Here is a 15,649-nt window from a genome sequence, read left to right as displayed (position 1 = left end):
TTATTTCCTATTTTCTGTCTCTTTTCTCCCCGTCTGGGTGTTCCCTCCTGAGGGTCAGCGGGCCGGAGGCTCGCAGCAGACCAGGAGCGGTCAGCAGGCCGGAGGCTCAGAGCGGGTATAGTCAGTGGACTGGGGGATTGGAGCAGAGGTTGTTGTTGGGCAGGAGAGCGGTATGGGCGGTCAGTGGCTTGCGAGATCGGTCATATCATGTGTTGAAACCCCCAGCTGCGGAGCTACTGCTGGCCCTTTACGGATAGACTGTAGTGCTTATCGTTTTAACTTTCTTCTTATTTTCTAACTTATACTGTGAGTAACTAAGTAGTGTAGCTTTTTTCCTTTTCTTTTTCCCTTTATTTCTGTGTTTTGTATCTAGGATTTGTACCTAAGCACTTTGTTCCTGAGGTAGCACTACACAGGGTAACATTGGAAACTTTTCACAGTACCTCTGTACTTCTGTATTTGAGCACACGTGACAATAAAGGATATTCTATTCTAGAAAACAAGGAACTGCAGACCAGTTGATGGCTTGGGAAGGTGTTAGAATCAATCATTAAAGAGATTATAGCTGCACTCTTAGGAAAAACTCAGTGTAACCAGGAAGTTTTGACACGCTTTCCTGAAAGGGAAACCACGTTAAAACAACTTATTGGTTTTTTTTTGAAAGAATGACATGTGCTGTGATAAATGAAGATCCTGTAGTCGTACTGTACTTGGATTTCTAGAAAGCATGTGATAAAGGGCCATATCAAAGATTACTGCAGAAAATCAGAGCTCATGTAGGGAATGCAGGGTAGTTTGACCTTACAGTAGGATAATAAGGTGGCACAACATCGTGGGCTGAAGGGCCTGTGCTGTACTGCTCTATGTTCTCATGGAGCACAGGCTAACATTTTAGTCTGGACAGAACTGACTGGCAGCAAGCAGAGAATGTGCCTTAACAGGTCTTTGTTTGATTAGCAGCATGTAACAAATGGAGTCCCACAGGGTTCTGTGCTGGGGCCTCAGGTTTTCAGAGTTTTTGTGAAGAACTATGGTAAGGGGAATGAAGGCAGGGTCGCTAAATGTGCAGGCGACACCAAGTAAGTGTTGGAAAGTATTTTGTGAAGAGGAGATAAGCAAGTCGCAGCCGGATATAGACGAGAGTTGAGAGAATGGGAAAAGCCTGGCTGATGGGATATAATGTGGGAAAATGCGAAGGTTTTCATTTTGATTTTTTTAAGAAAGCAGCATTTTATTGAAGTGGAAAAAGACTGCAGAATTTGAAGGTGCAGAGAGATTTAGGCATTCTGGTGCATGAATCATAACAAGTTAATAAGACAATACAGAACATAATCAGGGAGGCAAATTAGATGCTATTCTTCATCTTAAAAGGAATTCAACAAGAAAGTAAAGATGTTGCGACAGAGTATTGGTGAGACCATTTCTTTACTATTGCATGCAGATTTGATCTCCTTGTTCAAGGATGTAAATGCATTGCAGGCAGCTCAGAGGAGGTTTATCAGATTAGTCTCTGGAATTACTGGGATATGCTGAACAGGCCGGGCTTGTTTCTACTGGAGTTTAGATGAGTGGGAGTTGACTTGATTGAAGTGTATAAGATCCTCAATGATCTGGTCAAGACAGACATGTGGCTCAGTCCATAACTAGGGGCCACTGGTTTTACAATTAAGGGTTGCCCTTTTTGGAACAGAAATGAGAGTTTACTCTTCTCAGAGGATTGTGCAACTTTCGAACACTGTGTCTCAGAAGGGTTAGAGGTGGGCTATTGAGTATTTTTAAGACAGAGATGGATAGATTCTCGACAGGCAGAGGCTGGATGGGAATGTAGAATTCAAAACACAGACAAATTTTGTTGAACAGTGGAATAGGCTTGAGCTGAATGGTCTATTTCTCCCACTAATTTGTATCATGCTACATTCCAGCATCAACAGAACTAAGTCTTGAACAAAACTGGCTTGCACTGTTCTGAAAATTACGAGATCAGGCAGATTTAATGTCATGGGATGTGTATAAAGCACCAAAGTTTTGAGCTATTTCATATGCAAACTTTTAGAATGTGTTTTATAACTCTGGAACACTGTGTTAAAACAAAAAAAAATCTGGGCTATTAGTAAACAATTTATTGATTTGTGTTCCAATGTGTTTAAGTTACTTGTTTATGTCTCACTATCTGTACCTCAGGGAATGCTGCACTGGGCAGCTTACAGCGACCCCTGGAGTGGCCCCAATGTTAGTGCTAGTCCAAAGATCTGAGAGTTGGGAGAGTAGGCTCATTCCAATTACACTCACCGTGTCTGTGGGCTCTGTTGGCTGTTGTACCTCTACATTAACTGGCAGCTCAATGGCTGAAGGTGCCTGTCCAGTTCTCCACTCATAGACAGTTGTGTTTCCTTTCAGTTGAACGTGTTTCAGCAAGGGAGCAATGGGTTCGGAGACACTGTCAGCCAGAACGCACCAGAATTAGTCAGCAGCTAAACACAAGAGAGTACAGGTTGTGGAGAGAAGGCGAGTGAGGAGGGAATAGGGGAGATAAGCATGTGTGTGGACTTAATGGAGCAACCAGTCCTATCTTGCCCCTCAACTGACAAAGGGGAACTCCTGTTTAAACTACATTTTGAACAGCTTGACGTTGGCGCATTTAACAATACGTTGAAAAAGAGAGTGATTACTCACTTTGATGACACCGTATATACTGACTGTAAACAATTCAATTTATTTACTGGAACAAAAACAAAGTTGCCGGAAATGCTCAGCAGGTCTGGCAGCATCTGAGAAGGAAAAAAACAGAATTACTGTTTCAGGTCCAGTGACCCTTCCTCAGTTCCAACTTGCGAGACCAGCTCAACTTTTCTAGAAACTTTATTTTTGTTCCTGATTAACAGCATCTGCAGTTCTTCGGTTTTAAGTTATTTACTGGGTTTCCAGAAGGCAAGTACATTGCCTCCCCTTTCTCTCACTGCACTCTTTTCACTCTCGATAATCTCTGCATCCAGAGACAGCCCAGGTGTCTTATGCTGCAGATCCTGAGAAAATCTACCAGAAGTGCCTCAGCAGCCTGAGGTGACCTGCAGGATTATGTCAGATACATGACACAGAAATATGTCATAAGGCCGAACAAGTTTGTGCCTCTGCTCATCTTTCTTCATCTAACTTGATCACGATACTCCTTGATTGTCTAATTTTCCCCTCTATCCTGCTCATTTCAAACAGTCTCAATGATACTGAGCTCCATATTCTCAGCACCCTCTGAGAAGATCCTCACTGGAGGCTATTTTGACTTTTGGGGGAGCATGGTGGCTCAGTGGTTAGCACTGCTGCCTCACAGAGTCAGGGGCCCAGGATCGATTCCACCCTTGGGCGACTGCCTGTGTGGAGTTTGTATGTTCTCTCCGTGTCTGTGTGGGTTTCCTCTGGGTGCTCTGGTTTCCTCCCACATTCTGAAGATGTGCAGGACAGGTGGATTGGCCATGCTAAATTACTCACAGTGTTCAGGGATGGGTAGATCAGGGGGATGGGTCTGGGTGGGATGCTTTGAGGGTCGGTGTGGACTTGTTGGGCCGAAGGGCCTGTTTCCACTGCAGGGATTCTATGACCTGCAGCTGCATGATTCTGCCACAAGGTGGCAATCCTAAGTTGCTGAGTCCCCACTTCCCCTCAAGACAGCTGCAGTCCGAGGGTACAGTGTTAGAAAGGCACTGAGTTAGACCAGAACAAGGGGCCATAGTCTCAAAATTGCAACCACGCTGTTTATGGGTGATATTAGAAAGGACACCCAAGAGGTGGTGAAAATAGGGAAATCTATTCCCCCAAAAAATGCTCCGGGGGCCTGGAATCAATCCACCTCGTAAAGGTAAAGGGGAAGTACAGCGAGATCTAGGTGTTCTTGTACATCAGTCAATGAAAGCAAGCATGCAGGTACAGCAGGTAGTGAAGAAAGCTAATGGCATGCTGGCCTTCATAACAAGAGGAATTGAGTATAGGAGCAAAGAGGACCTTCTGCAGCTGTACAGGGACCTGGTGAGACTGCACCTGGAGTATTGTGTGCAGTTTTGGTCTCCAAATTTGAGGAAGGATATTGTTGCTATTGAGGGAGTGCAGCGTAGGTTCACAAGGTCAATTCCCAGAATGGCAGGACTATCATATGTTGAAAGATTGAAGCTTGGCAACTGGGCTTGTCTGCCTTCTGGAGACAGCACTCTCTCCGGGACTCCCTTGTCCGCTCCACACTCCCCTCCAACCCTACCACACCCGGCACCTTCCCCTGCAACCACAGGAAGTGCTACACTTGCCCCCACACCTCCTCCCTCACCCCCATCCCAGGCCCCAAGATGACTTTCCATATCAAGCAGATGTTCACCTGCACATCTGTCAATGTGGTATACTGCATCCGCTGTACCTGTTGTGGCTTCCTCTACATCAGGGAAACCAAGCAGAGGCTTGGGGACCACTTTTCAGAACATCTCTGCTCGGTTCGCAATAAACAGCTGCACCTCCCAGTCGCAAACCATTTTAACTCCCCCTCCCAATCCTTAGATGATGTCCATCCTGGGCCTCCTGCAGTGCCATAATGATGCCACACAAAGGCTGCAGGAACAGCAACTCATATTCCGCTTGGGAACCCTGCAGCCCAATGGTATCAATGTGGACTTCACAAGCTTCAAAATCTCCCCTTCCCCCACTGCATCCCAAAACCAGCCCAGCTCGTCCCCTCCTCCCACTGCATCACACAACCAGCCCAGCTCGTCCCCGCCTCCCTAACCTGTTCTTCCTCTCACCTATCCCCTCCTCCCACCTCAAGCCACACCTCCATTTCCCACCTACCAACCTCCTCCCGGCCCACTGACCTGTCCGTCCTCCCCGGACTGACCTATCCCCTCCCTACCTCCCCACCTGTACTCTCCTCTCTACCTATCTTCTCCTCTATCCATCTTCGGTCTGCCTCCTCCTCTCTCCCTATTTATTTCAGAACTCTCTCCCCATCCCCCTCTCTGATGAAGGGTCTAGGCCCGAAACGTCAGCTTTTGTGCTCCTGAGATGCTGCTTGGCCTGCTGTGTTCATCCAGCTTCACACTTTGTTGTCTTGGCTTGTATACACTTGAGTTTAGAAGGATGAGAGGGGATCTGATTGAGATATATAAGATTATTAAGGGATTGGACACTCTGGAGGCAGGAAGCATGTTTCCGCTGATGGGTGAGTCCAGAACCAGGGGGGACAGTATAAAAATAAGAGGTAGGCCATTTAGAACAGAGTTGAGGAGAAACTTCTTCACCCAGAGAGTGGTGGGTATATGGAATGCTCTGCCCCAGAAGGCAGCGGAGGCCAACTCTCTGGATAGTTTCAAGAAAGAGATGGATTGAGCTCTTAAAGATAGTGGAATCAAGGGTTATGGGGTAAGGCAGGAACAGGATACTGATTGTGGATGATCAGCCATGATCATAATGAATGGTGGCGCTGGCTTGAAGGGCCGAATGGCCTACTCCTGCACCTATTGTCTATGCCACCTCAGGTGTGACAGGTTTCACACCGCATACAAACAGTCCCATCTCCAAGGAAGGGGTCAAAAGCAGACTGAACTTTGTGGTTACAGAGTAATTCCTGTTAATTCATATTAAACAAAACTCAACAGGAATATTCCAGTTTGAGTGCTTCCCAGCACATCCTTACCTGCCACACACAAACTCCACACAGGCTTCGTATAGTTCCAGGGCATCAGTAAGGTCACTGGTCCTCTCAGCAATACCATCGAGGCCAGACGGGAGGTCATTGCAGAGGGATAGCAGCTCCTGTCGGACATCACTGCCCTGTTCAATGAGACAGAAACTTCAAATATTTATAGCCAGGGTAGATCGTTCCACTCACCTTGTGCTACATTTGGTAGGAAAGTTACTTTCTCACCTTTAAAGGCTGTTTAGGGGTGATATTAGGAAGGACACCCAAGAGGTGGTGAAAATAGGGAAATCTCTTCCCCCAAAAAAATGCTCCGGGGGCCTGGAATCAATCCACCTCGCCTGCACATCCTTGGACACAGCGATCTGGGGTACACCGCACATCTTAGAACAATTACAGCACAGAAAACAAAACTATTCAGCCAATCATGTCTGAGCCAGTAGAATAAACTAACTGCCCATTCTAGTACCACTCACCAACACCTGGGCTGTCAACTTGTAGGTGCAGATTCAGGTTCCGTTTAAACAAGTTTAGGGTTTCTCTAGCTACTACGATAGGCCCGAAACATCAGCTTTCCTGCTCCTCTGATGCTGTTTGGCCTGCTGTCTTCATCCAGCTCTACACCTTGTTATCTCAGATTCTCCAGCATCTGTAGCTCCTACCATCTCTGAAAAGATTTAAGATATCTTCCTTTTAAGACAGAGGTGAGAATTATTTTTCTCACAAAGTCACTGGCCTGTGAAATTCTCTCTGCAGCCAGCAATGGGGGCTGGTTCTTTGAACTTAACCAGGACTGAATTAGACAGAGTTCTGATAGACAGAGATCAAGAATGATGTTAAAGGCAGGAATGTGGATCAGTCAGTAGTATGCGTGCCAAATCTTTTTGTCTGTCTTAATGTGTGCTCATTTGGGAGCTATAAGGGGTATAGTTTAAGTTGTATAACAGTAAATCAGAAATCCTTTCTTTTCTCTCTGTATTGTTAAAATTAAGTATACAGAAATAATGACAGAACCTGGTGTCCTGAATAGCAGTCAGTCAAGCATATTGGTCATATTCCTGGTCTAAGTGGAATTGTATATGTTCGGTGATGATTTCTGGAACAGTCTGACTCCATCATCAGCACACACCTTCAAGTTAAGTGGCAACAGTGTCCTGTATTGGCTATCTTATTTAAGGAAGAGCGCAAATACAATGGAAGCAGTTTAGAGGTTTACCAGGTTAATACCTGGAATGGAACAGATTGTTTATAAAGGAACCTTTGGAGAGTCTGGGTCTGAATCCTCTAGCATTTAGAAAACCCTAAGAGGCAATTTGACTGAAACATAAAAGATCCTGAGGAGTCTTGACCAGCAGGATGTAAAGAGGCTGTTTCTTCCTGCGAGAGAGTCTGGAACTAAGGGGTCACTATTTTTTTTTTAAAAAGTCAGCTATTTGAATAGTTTTGTTTTTACAAATGGTTATGGGTCTTGGGAACTCTTCCTCAAAAGGTAGTGTAAGCCCAGTTGATTAAAATTTTTTTAAGGCAGGGGTAGACAAGTTCTTTTTCAGCGTAAGGCTGAAAGGTTTTAAATTGTAGGAGTGGTCAAGTGATCCACAACTATGCTGAATGGTGGAGCCAAGATGAGGGTCAGAGTGGTGCCCTCTGTTCCTAATTCTGTACTCAAATGTCTAATTTTATGTTAAATGCAAGAAAATTACAGCACAGGAACAGGTCCTTTGGCCCTCGAACCAGATCCTGTCGCCTATTTTCCAAGGATCTGTATCCGTCTGCTCCCTGCCCATTCATGTATCTGTCTAGATACATCTTCAATGACACTATCGTACCTGCCTCACCATCTCCACTGGCAACGCGTCCCAGGCACCCACCACCCTCTGCAGATTGCCCTTAAATTTTTCCCCTCTCACCTTGAAATTGTGACCCCAAGTAATCAAGTCCCCCACTCTGGGAAAAAGCTTCTGGCTATCCACCCTGTCTATACCCCTCATGATTTTGTAGACCTCTATCAGTTCCCCCCTCAACTTCCATCTTTCTAATGTAAATGATCCTAATCTATTCAACCTCTCTTCATAGCTAGCACCCTCCATACCAGGCAACATCCTGGTGAACCTCCTCTGCACCCTCTCCAAAGCATCCACATCCTTTTGGTAATGTGGCGACCAGAACTGTACACAGTACTCCAAATGTGGCCGAACCAAAGTCCTATACAACTGCAACATGACCTGCCAACTCTTGTACTCAGTACCCCTTCCGATGAATGAAAGCATGCCGTATGCCTTCTTGACCAACCCATTGACCTGCGATGCCACCTTCAGGGTACAATGGACCTGAACACCCAGATCTCTCTGAGCATCAATTTTCCACAGGGCTTTTCCATTCACTGTACAGTTTGCTCTTGAATCGGATCTTCCGAAATGCATCACCTCACATTTGCCTGGATTGAACTCCATCTGCCATTTCTGCACTGAACTCTCCAATCTATATTCTACTGCATTCTCCAACAGTCCCCTTCACTGTCTGCCACTCCACCAATCTTAGTGTCATCAGCAAACTTGCTAATCAGACTATCTATACCTTCCTCCAGATCATTTACATATATCACAAACAACAGTGGTACCAGCACAGATCCCTGTGGACCACCACTGGTTGCAGTTCTCCATTTTGAGGAACTCCCTTCCATTACAATTCTGTCTCCTCTTGCCCAGCCAGTTCTGTATCCAGCTAGCTAGTACCCCCTGGATCCCATGCGACTTTACTTTCTCCATCAGCATACTATGGGGAACTCTGTCAAACGCCTTACTGAAGCTCATATGTATGACATCCACAGCCCTTCCTCACCTATCAACTTTGTCGCTTCCTTGAAGAATTCTATCAAGTTGGTAAGACATGATCTTCCCTGCACAAAACCATGCTGCCTATCACTAATAAGACCATTTTCTTCCAAATGTAAACAGATCCTATCCCTCAGTATCTTCTCCAGCAGGTTCCCCACCACTAACATCAGGCTCACCGGTCTACAATTACCTCGATTATCTTTGCTGCCCTTCTTAAACAAGAGAACAACATTAGCAATTCTCCAGTCCTTGGGACATCACCCGTGCTCATAGATGCTGCAAAGATATCTGTTAAGGCCCCAGCTATTTCCTCTCTCACTTCCCTCAGTAACCTGGGATAGATCTCATCCAGACCTGAGGACCTGTCCACCCTAATGCCTTTTCGAATACCCAACACATCCCCCCCTCCTTAGTCCAACTTGACCTAGAGTAAACAAACATCTATCCCTAACTTCAACATCCGTCATGTCCCTCTCCTCGGTGAATACCGACGCAAAGTACTCATTAAGAATTTCACTCATTTTCTCTGACTCCTCACATAACTTCCCTCCTTTGTCCTTGAGTGAGCCAACCCTTTCTCTAGCTACCCTCTTGCTGCTTATGTACGAATGAAAGGCTTTGGGATATTCCTTAAACCTGTTTGCTAAAGATATTTTATGACCCTTTTAGCCCTCTTAATTCCTCATTTCAGATTGGTCCTACTTTCCTGATATTCTTCCAAAGCTTCGTCTGCTTTCAGTCTCCGACACCTTATGTGTGCTTCCGTTTTCTTCTTTGCTCGTCTCACAATTTCACCTGTCATCCAATGTTCCCCAATCTTACCCTTCCTGTCCCTCATTTACACAGGGACTGTCTATCCTGCACTCTCATCAACCTTTCTTTAAAAGCCCTCACAAATATCAAATGTGGATTTACCCTCAAACAGCTGCCCCCATTCGACATTCCCCCGCTTCTGACGAATTTTGATATAGTTGGCCTTCCCCCAATTTAGCACTCTTTCTTTAAGACCACTCTCATCTTAGTCCATCAGTGTTCTAAAACTTATGGAATTGTGTTCATTGTTCCCAAAGTAATCCCCTATTGAAACTTCAACCACCTGGCCAGGCTCATTCCCCAACACCAGTCCAGTATGGCCCCTTCCCAAGTTGGACTACATACATACTGCTCTAGAAAACCCTCCTAGATGGTTCTTACAAATTCTGCTCCATCTAAACCCCTAAGACTAAGTGAATCCCAGTCAATGTTGGGAAAATTAAAATCTCCCAACACCACCACCCTGTTTCTCCTACACCTTTCCATTATCTGTTTACATATTTGTGCCTCTATCTCACGCTCGCTGTTGGGAGGCCTTTAGTACAGCCCCAACATTGTTACTGCATCCTTCCTATTTCTGAGTTCTACCCGTATTGCCTCACTGCTCGAGTCCTCCACAGTGCCCTTCTTCAGCACAGCTGTTTGACCAGTAATGCAACTCCTCCACCCCTTTTACCTCCCTCTCTATCCCGCGTGAAGCATCGATATCCTGGGATATTTAGTTGCCAATCTTGCCCTTCCCTCAACCAAGTCTCGGTAATAGCTATAACATCATACTCCCAGGTACTAATCCAAGCCCTAAATTAATCTGCCTTACATAGAACATAACAGCACAGTACAGGCCCTTTGGCCCTCGATGTTGTGGCGACCTGTCATACCGATCTGAAGCCCATCTAACCTACACTATTCCATGTATGTCCATATGCTTGTCCAATGACGTAAATGTACCTAAAGTTGGCGAATCTACTACCGTTGCAGGCAAAGCGTTCCATTCCCTTACTACTCCCTGAGTAAAGAAACTACCTCTGACATCTGTCCTATATCTTTCTCCCCTCAATTTAAAGCTATGCCCCCTCGTGCTCACCGTCACCATCCTAGGAAAAAGGCTCTCCCTATCCACCCTATCTAACCCTCTGATTATTTTACATGTTTCAATTAAGTCACCTCTCAACCTTCTTCTCTCTAATGAAAACAGCCTCAAGTCCCTCAGCTTTTCCTTGTAAGACCTTCCCTCCATACCAGGCAACATCCTAGTAAATCTCCTCTGCACACTTTCCAAAGCTTCCACATCCTTCTTATAATGCGGTGACCAGAACTGTACACAATACTCCAAGTGCGGCTGCACCAGAGTTTTGTACAGCTTCACCATAACCTCATGGTTCCGGAACTCGTTCCCCCTACTAATAAAAGCTAACACACTGTATGCCTTTTTAAACAGCCCTGTCAACCTGGGTGGCAACTTTCAAGGATCTGTGTACATGGACACTGAGATCTTTCTGCTCATCTACACTACTAAGAATCTTACCATTGGCCCTGTACTTTACCTTCCGGTTACTCCTACCAAAGTGCATCACCTCACACTTGTCTGCATTAAACTCCATTTGCCACCTCTCAGCCCAGCTCTGCAGTTTATCTGTCTCTCTGCAACCTACAGCATCCTTCGTCACTATCCACAACTCCACCGACCTTATTGTCGTCTGCAAATTTACTAACCCATCCTCCTCTGCCCTCATCCAGGTCATTTATAAAAATGACAAACAGCAGTGGACCCAACACCGACCCTTGCGGTACACCACTAGTAATTGGTCTCCACGATGAACATTTCCCATCAACTACCACCGTCTGTCTTCTTTCAGCAAGCCAATTTCCGATCCAAACTGCTATATCTCCCACAATTCCATTCCTCCGCATTTTGTACAATAGCCTATTGTGGGGAACCTTATCGAACGCCTTGCTGAAATCCATATACACCACATCAACCGGTTTACTCTCATCTACCTGTTTGGTCACCTTCTCAAGAACTCAATAAGGTTTGAGAGGCACGACCTTCCCTTCACAAAACCGTGCTGACTATCCTGAATCAATTTATTCTTTTCTAGATGATTATAAATCCTATCCCTTATACCTTTTCCAACACTTTACCAACAACTGAGGTAAGGCTCACTGGTCTATAATTACCAGGGTTGTCTCTACTCCCCTTCTTGAACAGGGGAACCACATTTGCTATCCTCCAGTCATCTGGCACTATTTGTGTAGACAATGACGGGTCAAAGATCAATGCCAAAGGCTTGGCAATCTCCTCCCTGGCTTCCCAGAGGATCCAGGGATAAATCCCATCTGGCCCAGGGGACTTATCTATCTTCACCCTCTGAAGCATTTCTAATACCTCTTCCTTGTGAACCTCAATCCCACCTAGTCTAGTATCCTGTATCTCAGTATTGTCGACAACATTGTCGTTTTCTACAGTGAATACTGTTGAAAAATATTCATTTAGTGCTTCCCCTATCTCCTCTGACTCCACACACAACTTACTACTACTATCCTTGATTGGGCCTAATCTTACTTTCGTCATTCTTTTATTCCTTAAATACCTATAGAAAGCCTTAGGGTTTACCCTGATCCTATCCGCCAACAACTTCTCATGTCTCCTCCTGGCTCTGAGCTCTCTCTTTAGGTCTTTCCTGGCTACCTTGTAGCCCTCAAGCGCCTTAACTGAGCCTTCACATCTCATCCTAACATAAGCCGCCTTCTACCTCTTGACCAGAGATTCCACCTCCTTTGTAAACCACGGCTCCTGCACTCTACAGCTTCCTCCCTGCCTGACAGATACATACTTATCTGGGACACACAGGAGCTTTTCCTTGAATAAGCTCCACATTTCTAATGTGCCCATCCCCTGCAGTTTCCTTCCCCATCCTATGCTCCCTAAATCTTGCCTAATCTCATCGTAATTGACTTTCCCCCAGCTATAACTCTTGCCCAGTGGTATACACCTATCCCTTTCCATCACTAAAGTAAACATAACAGATTGTGATCGCTATCACCAAAGTGCTCACCTACTTCCAAATCTAACACCTGGCCAGGCTCATTCCCCAGTACCAAATCTAATGTGGCTTCGCCCCTTGTTGGCCTATCTACATACTGTGTCAGGAAGCCCTCCCGCACACTCTGGACAAAAACTGACCCATCTATAGTACTTGAACTATAGTGTTCCCAGTCAATATTTGGAAAGTTGAGGTCCCCCATGACAACTACCCTGTCTCTCTCACTCCTATCGAGAATCATCTTTGCTATCCTTTCCTCTACATCTCTGGAACTATTTGGAGGCCTATAGAAAATTCCCAACAGGGTGACCTCTCCTTTCCTGTTTCTAACCTCAGCCCATACTACTTCAGTTGAGGAGTCCCCAAACATCCTTTCTGCAACTGCAATACTGTCCTTGTCCAACAATGGCACACCTCCGCCCCTTTTACCATCTTCTCTGTTCTTACTGAAACATCTAAATCCCGGAACCTGCAACAACCATTCCTGTCCCTGCTCTATCCATGTCTCCGAAATGGCCACAACATCGAAGTCCCAGGTACTAACCCATGCGGCAAGTTCACCCACCTTATTCCGGATGCTCCTGGCATTGAAGTAGACACACTTCAAACCAACTTCTTGCTTGCCGGTGCCATCTTGCTTCCCTGAAACTTTATTTCGGACCACCCTACTCTCAACCTTTTCTATAGTCAAACTACAATTTTGGTGCCCATCCCCCTGCTGAATTAGTTTAAACCCACCCGAATAGACTTAGCAAATTTCCCCCCCAGGATATCAGTACCCCTCTGGTTCAGGTGAAGTCCATCTTGCTTGTAGAGGTCCCAACTACCCTAGAAAGAGCCCCAATTATTCAAGAATCCAAAACCCTCCCTCCTGCACCATCCCTGTAGCCACGTGTTCAACTCCTCTCTCTCCCTATTCCTCGCCTCACTAGCACGTGGCATGGGCAACAAACCAGAGACAACAACTCTGTTCGTCCTAGCTCTCAGCTTCCATCCCAGCTCCCTGAATTTCTGCCTTAAATCCCCATCTCTCTTCCTACCTAAGTCGTGGTCCACATTGGCACCAACGACATGGGGCTGCTCCCCCTCCCCCTTAAGAATCCCAAAAACACGATCAGAGACATCACGGACCCTGGCACCTGGGAGGCAACACACCAACTGTGAGTCTCTCTCGTCCCCACAGAACCTCCTATCTGTCCCCCTAACTACGGACTCCCCAACGACTAATGCTCTGCTCCTCTTCCCCCTTCCCTTCTGAGCAGCAGGGACAGACTCTGTGCCAGAGACCTGTGCCCCACTGCTTTCCCCTGGTAAGTCGACCCCCCAACAGTATCCAAAACAGTATACTTATTGTTGAGGGGAATGGCCACAGGGGATCCCTGCACTGCCTGCCGGTTCCCTTTCCATCCCCTGACCGTAACCCATCTGCCTTTTTCCTGTACTTGAGGAGTGACTACCTCCCTGTAACTCCTCTCAATAACCCCCTCTGCCTCCCGAATGATCCGAAGTTCATCCAGCTCCAGCTCCAGTTCCCTTACGCGGTTTTCAAGGAGCTGGAGTTGGGTGCACTTCCCGCAGATGTAGTCAGCAGGGACACTAGTGGTGACCCTTACCTCCCACATTCTGCAGGAGGAACATTCAACTGCCCTGACCTCCACTCCCATTATTCTTATCTACTACACTTCTCACATTAAAACAAATGCACCTCAGACCACCTCTCCCCCTGTGTTCATCATCTGCTCTCTGCCTCCTCTTCCCTTTAGTCACACTGACTTCATTATCAAGCTCCTTACAGGCTTTAGTTACTACCTCCTTACTGTCCTCTAACTCCTCATTTGGTTCCCATCCTCCTGCCACATTAGTTTAAACCCTCCCCAACAGCGTTAGCAAAAGCACCCCCTAGGACATTGGTTGCAGTCTTGCCCAGGTGTAGACCGTCTGATTTTTAATAGCCCCACCTCCCCCAGAACCAGTCTCAATGTCCCAATAATCTGAACACCTCCCTCCTGCACAATCTCTCAAGCCACTCATTTCTCCTGCCTATTCCTTCATGTCTATTCTGATTAGCAAGTGGCACTCGTAGCAATCCTGAGATTACCATCTCCGAGTCCTACTTTTTAACTTGGCTCCTAACTCCCTAAATTCTGCTTGTAGGACCTCATCCTGTTTATTACCTGTATCACTGGTGCCTACATGCACCATGACAGCTGGCTGTTCACCCTCTCCCTTCCGAATGTCCTGCAGTTGATCGGAGACATCCCTGACCCGTGCACCTGGGAGGCAACATACCATTCGGGAGTCTCATTTTTGACCGCAGAACCACCTATCCACTCCCCTTACAATTGAATCCCCAATGACAATCGCCCTTCTACTCCTTTACCCACCCTCCTGTACATCAGAGTGAGCCACGGTGCCATGAACCTGGGTACTGCTGCCTTCCCCTGGTGAGCCATCTCTCCAACAGTATCCAAAACGGTATACCTGTTTTGGAGGGAGATGACCGCAGGGGACACCCGCACTGACTTCCTACTTTTTCTCTGCCTTTTGGTCACCCATTCCCTTTCTCCCTCCACAATCCTAATCTGCGGTGTGACCAATTTGCTGTATGTGCTGTCCTACTATAATATCAAATACTAGAGAAATGAAATGAAAATTTTTTAACAAATCACTCTACTTAGCAGCACACGATAAAAAAGCCTTACCTTATCAACACACCACAGTCTTTTATTTTTGGTCAGAGGAGGACGGTGGGTGGGAGACACTTGTAGTTTAGCCATTGCCCAAATATACCAGTTCACTCACCTTCCGAGAGAGCAATTCGACCGCTCCCACTCAGCTCCACTGCTAAAATGCAGAACTTACCGTCCCATCAGTCCCCGGGCCTCACTCTCACTGCTCCTGCTACTGCTGCAATAATGAAGTGGTACTGGGGATGTGGGGCTTGGAGTCTGGAGATAGAGCCAGGGAGTTTGATGGTATAAATAAGCCTTTTGGACAGTTAGCACAAACATGATGCGCTGAATTAATAACTTTGTTCTTTGATTTTTTTTGACGTGCTCCTTTTGCCAGTGCTGGGCTGGAGCACAACTCTCAAAATATGGCCCAGAATAGGACTCAAAGATCCAAACATGTGGCTACCTCATACCAAAACAACACTGACTTTCAGCCGGAGATTGATAACACATACAAAACTCAATTGATTTAGCTTGGGTGAGCAACAAGTGTCTCTTGGTTGGTTTCATGAATGCTATGTAGCCCTGTGTGGATCTCAGGACTCCACAATACTGAAC

General features: G+C 46.1%; 1 protein-coding gene across 1 annotated transcript in view; it reads right to left on the bottom strand.

Annotated features, from left to right (window-relative positions):
- Window positions 1-15,649, bottom strand: part of cdk5rap3 (CDK5 regulatory subunit associated protein 3) — a 38,289-nt gene that overhangs the window by 13,567 nt on the left and 9,073 nt on the right. The window contains exons 7-8 of the mRNA XM_059638732.1: window positions 5,666-5,802; window positions 2,290-2,437 (exon numbers count right to left, since the gene is read on the bottom strand). Of these exons, the coding sequence (XP_059494715.1) occupies window positions 2,290-2,437; window positions 5,666-5,802 (285 nt within the window). The remainder of the gene's footprint in view (window positions 1-2,289; window positions 2,438-5,665; window positions 5,803-15,649) is intronic.

This window comes from Stegostoma tigrinum, chromosome 31 (assembly GCF_030684315.1).
Source record: "Stegostoma tigrinum isolate sSteTig4 chromosome 31, sSteTig4.hap1, whole genome shotgun sequence".
In the NCBI taxonomy this organism is placed as follows: domain Eukaryota; kingdom Metazoa; phylum Chordata; class Chondrichthyes; order Orectolobiformes; family Stegostomatidae; genus Stegostoma; species Stegostoma tigrinum.
The sequence above is the reverse complement of the archived record's forward strand: the minus strand, read 5'-3'. Positions and strand labels throughout refer to the sequence as shown.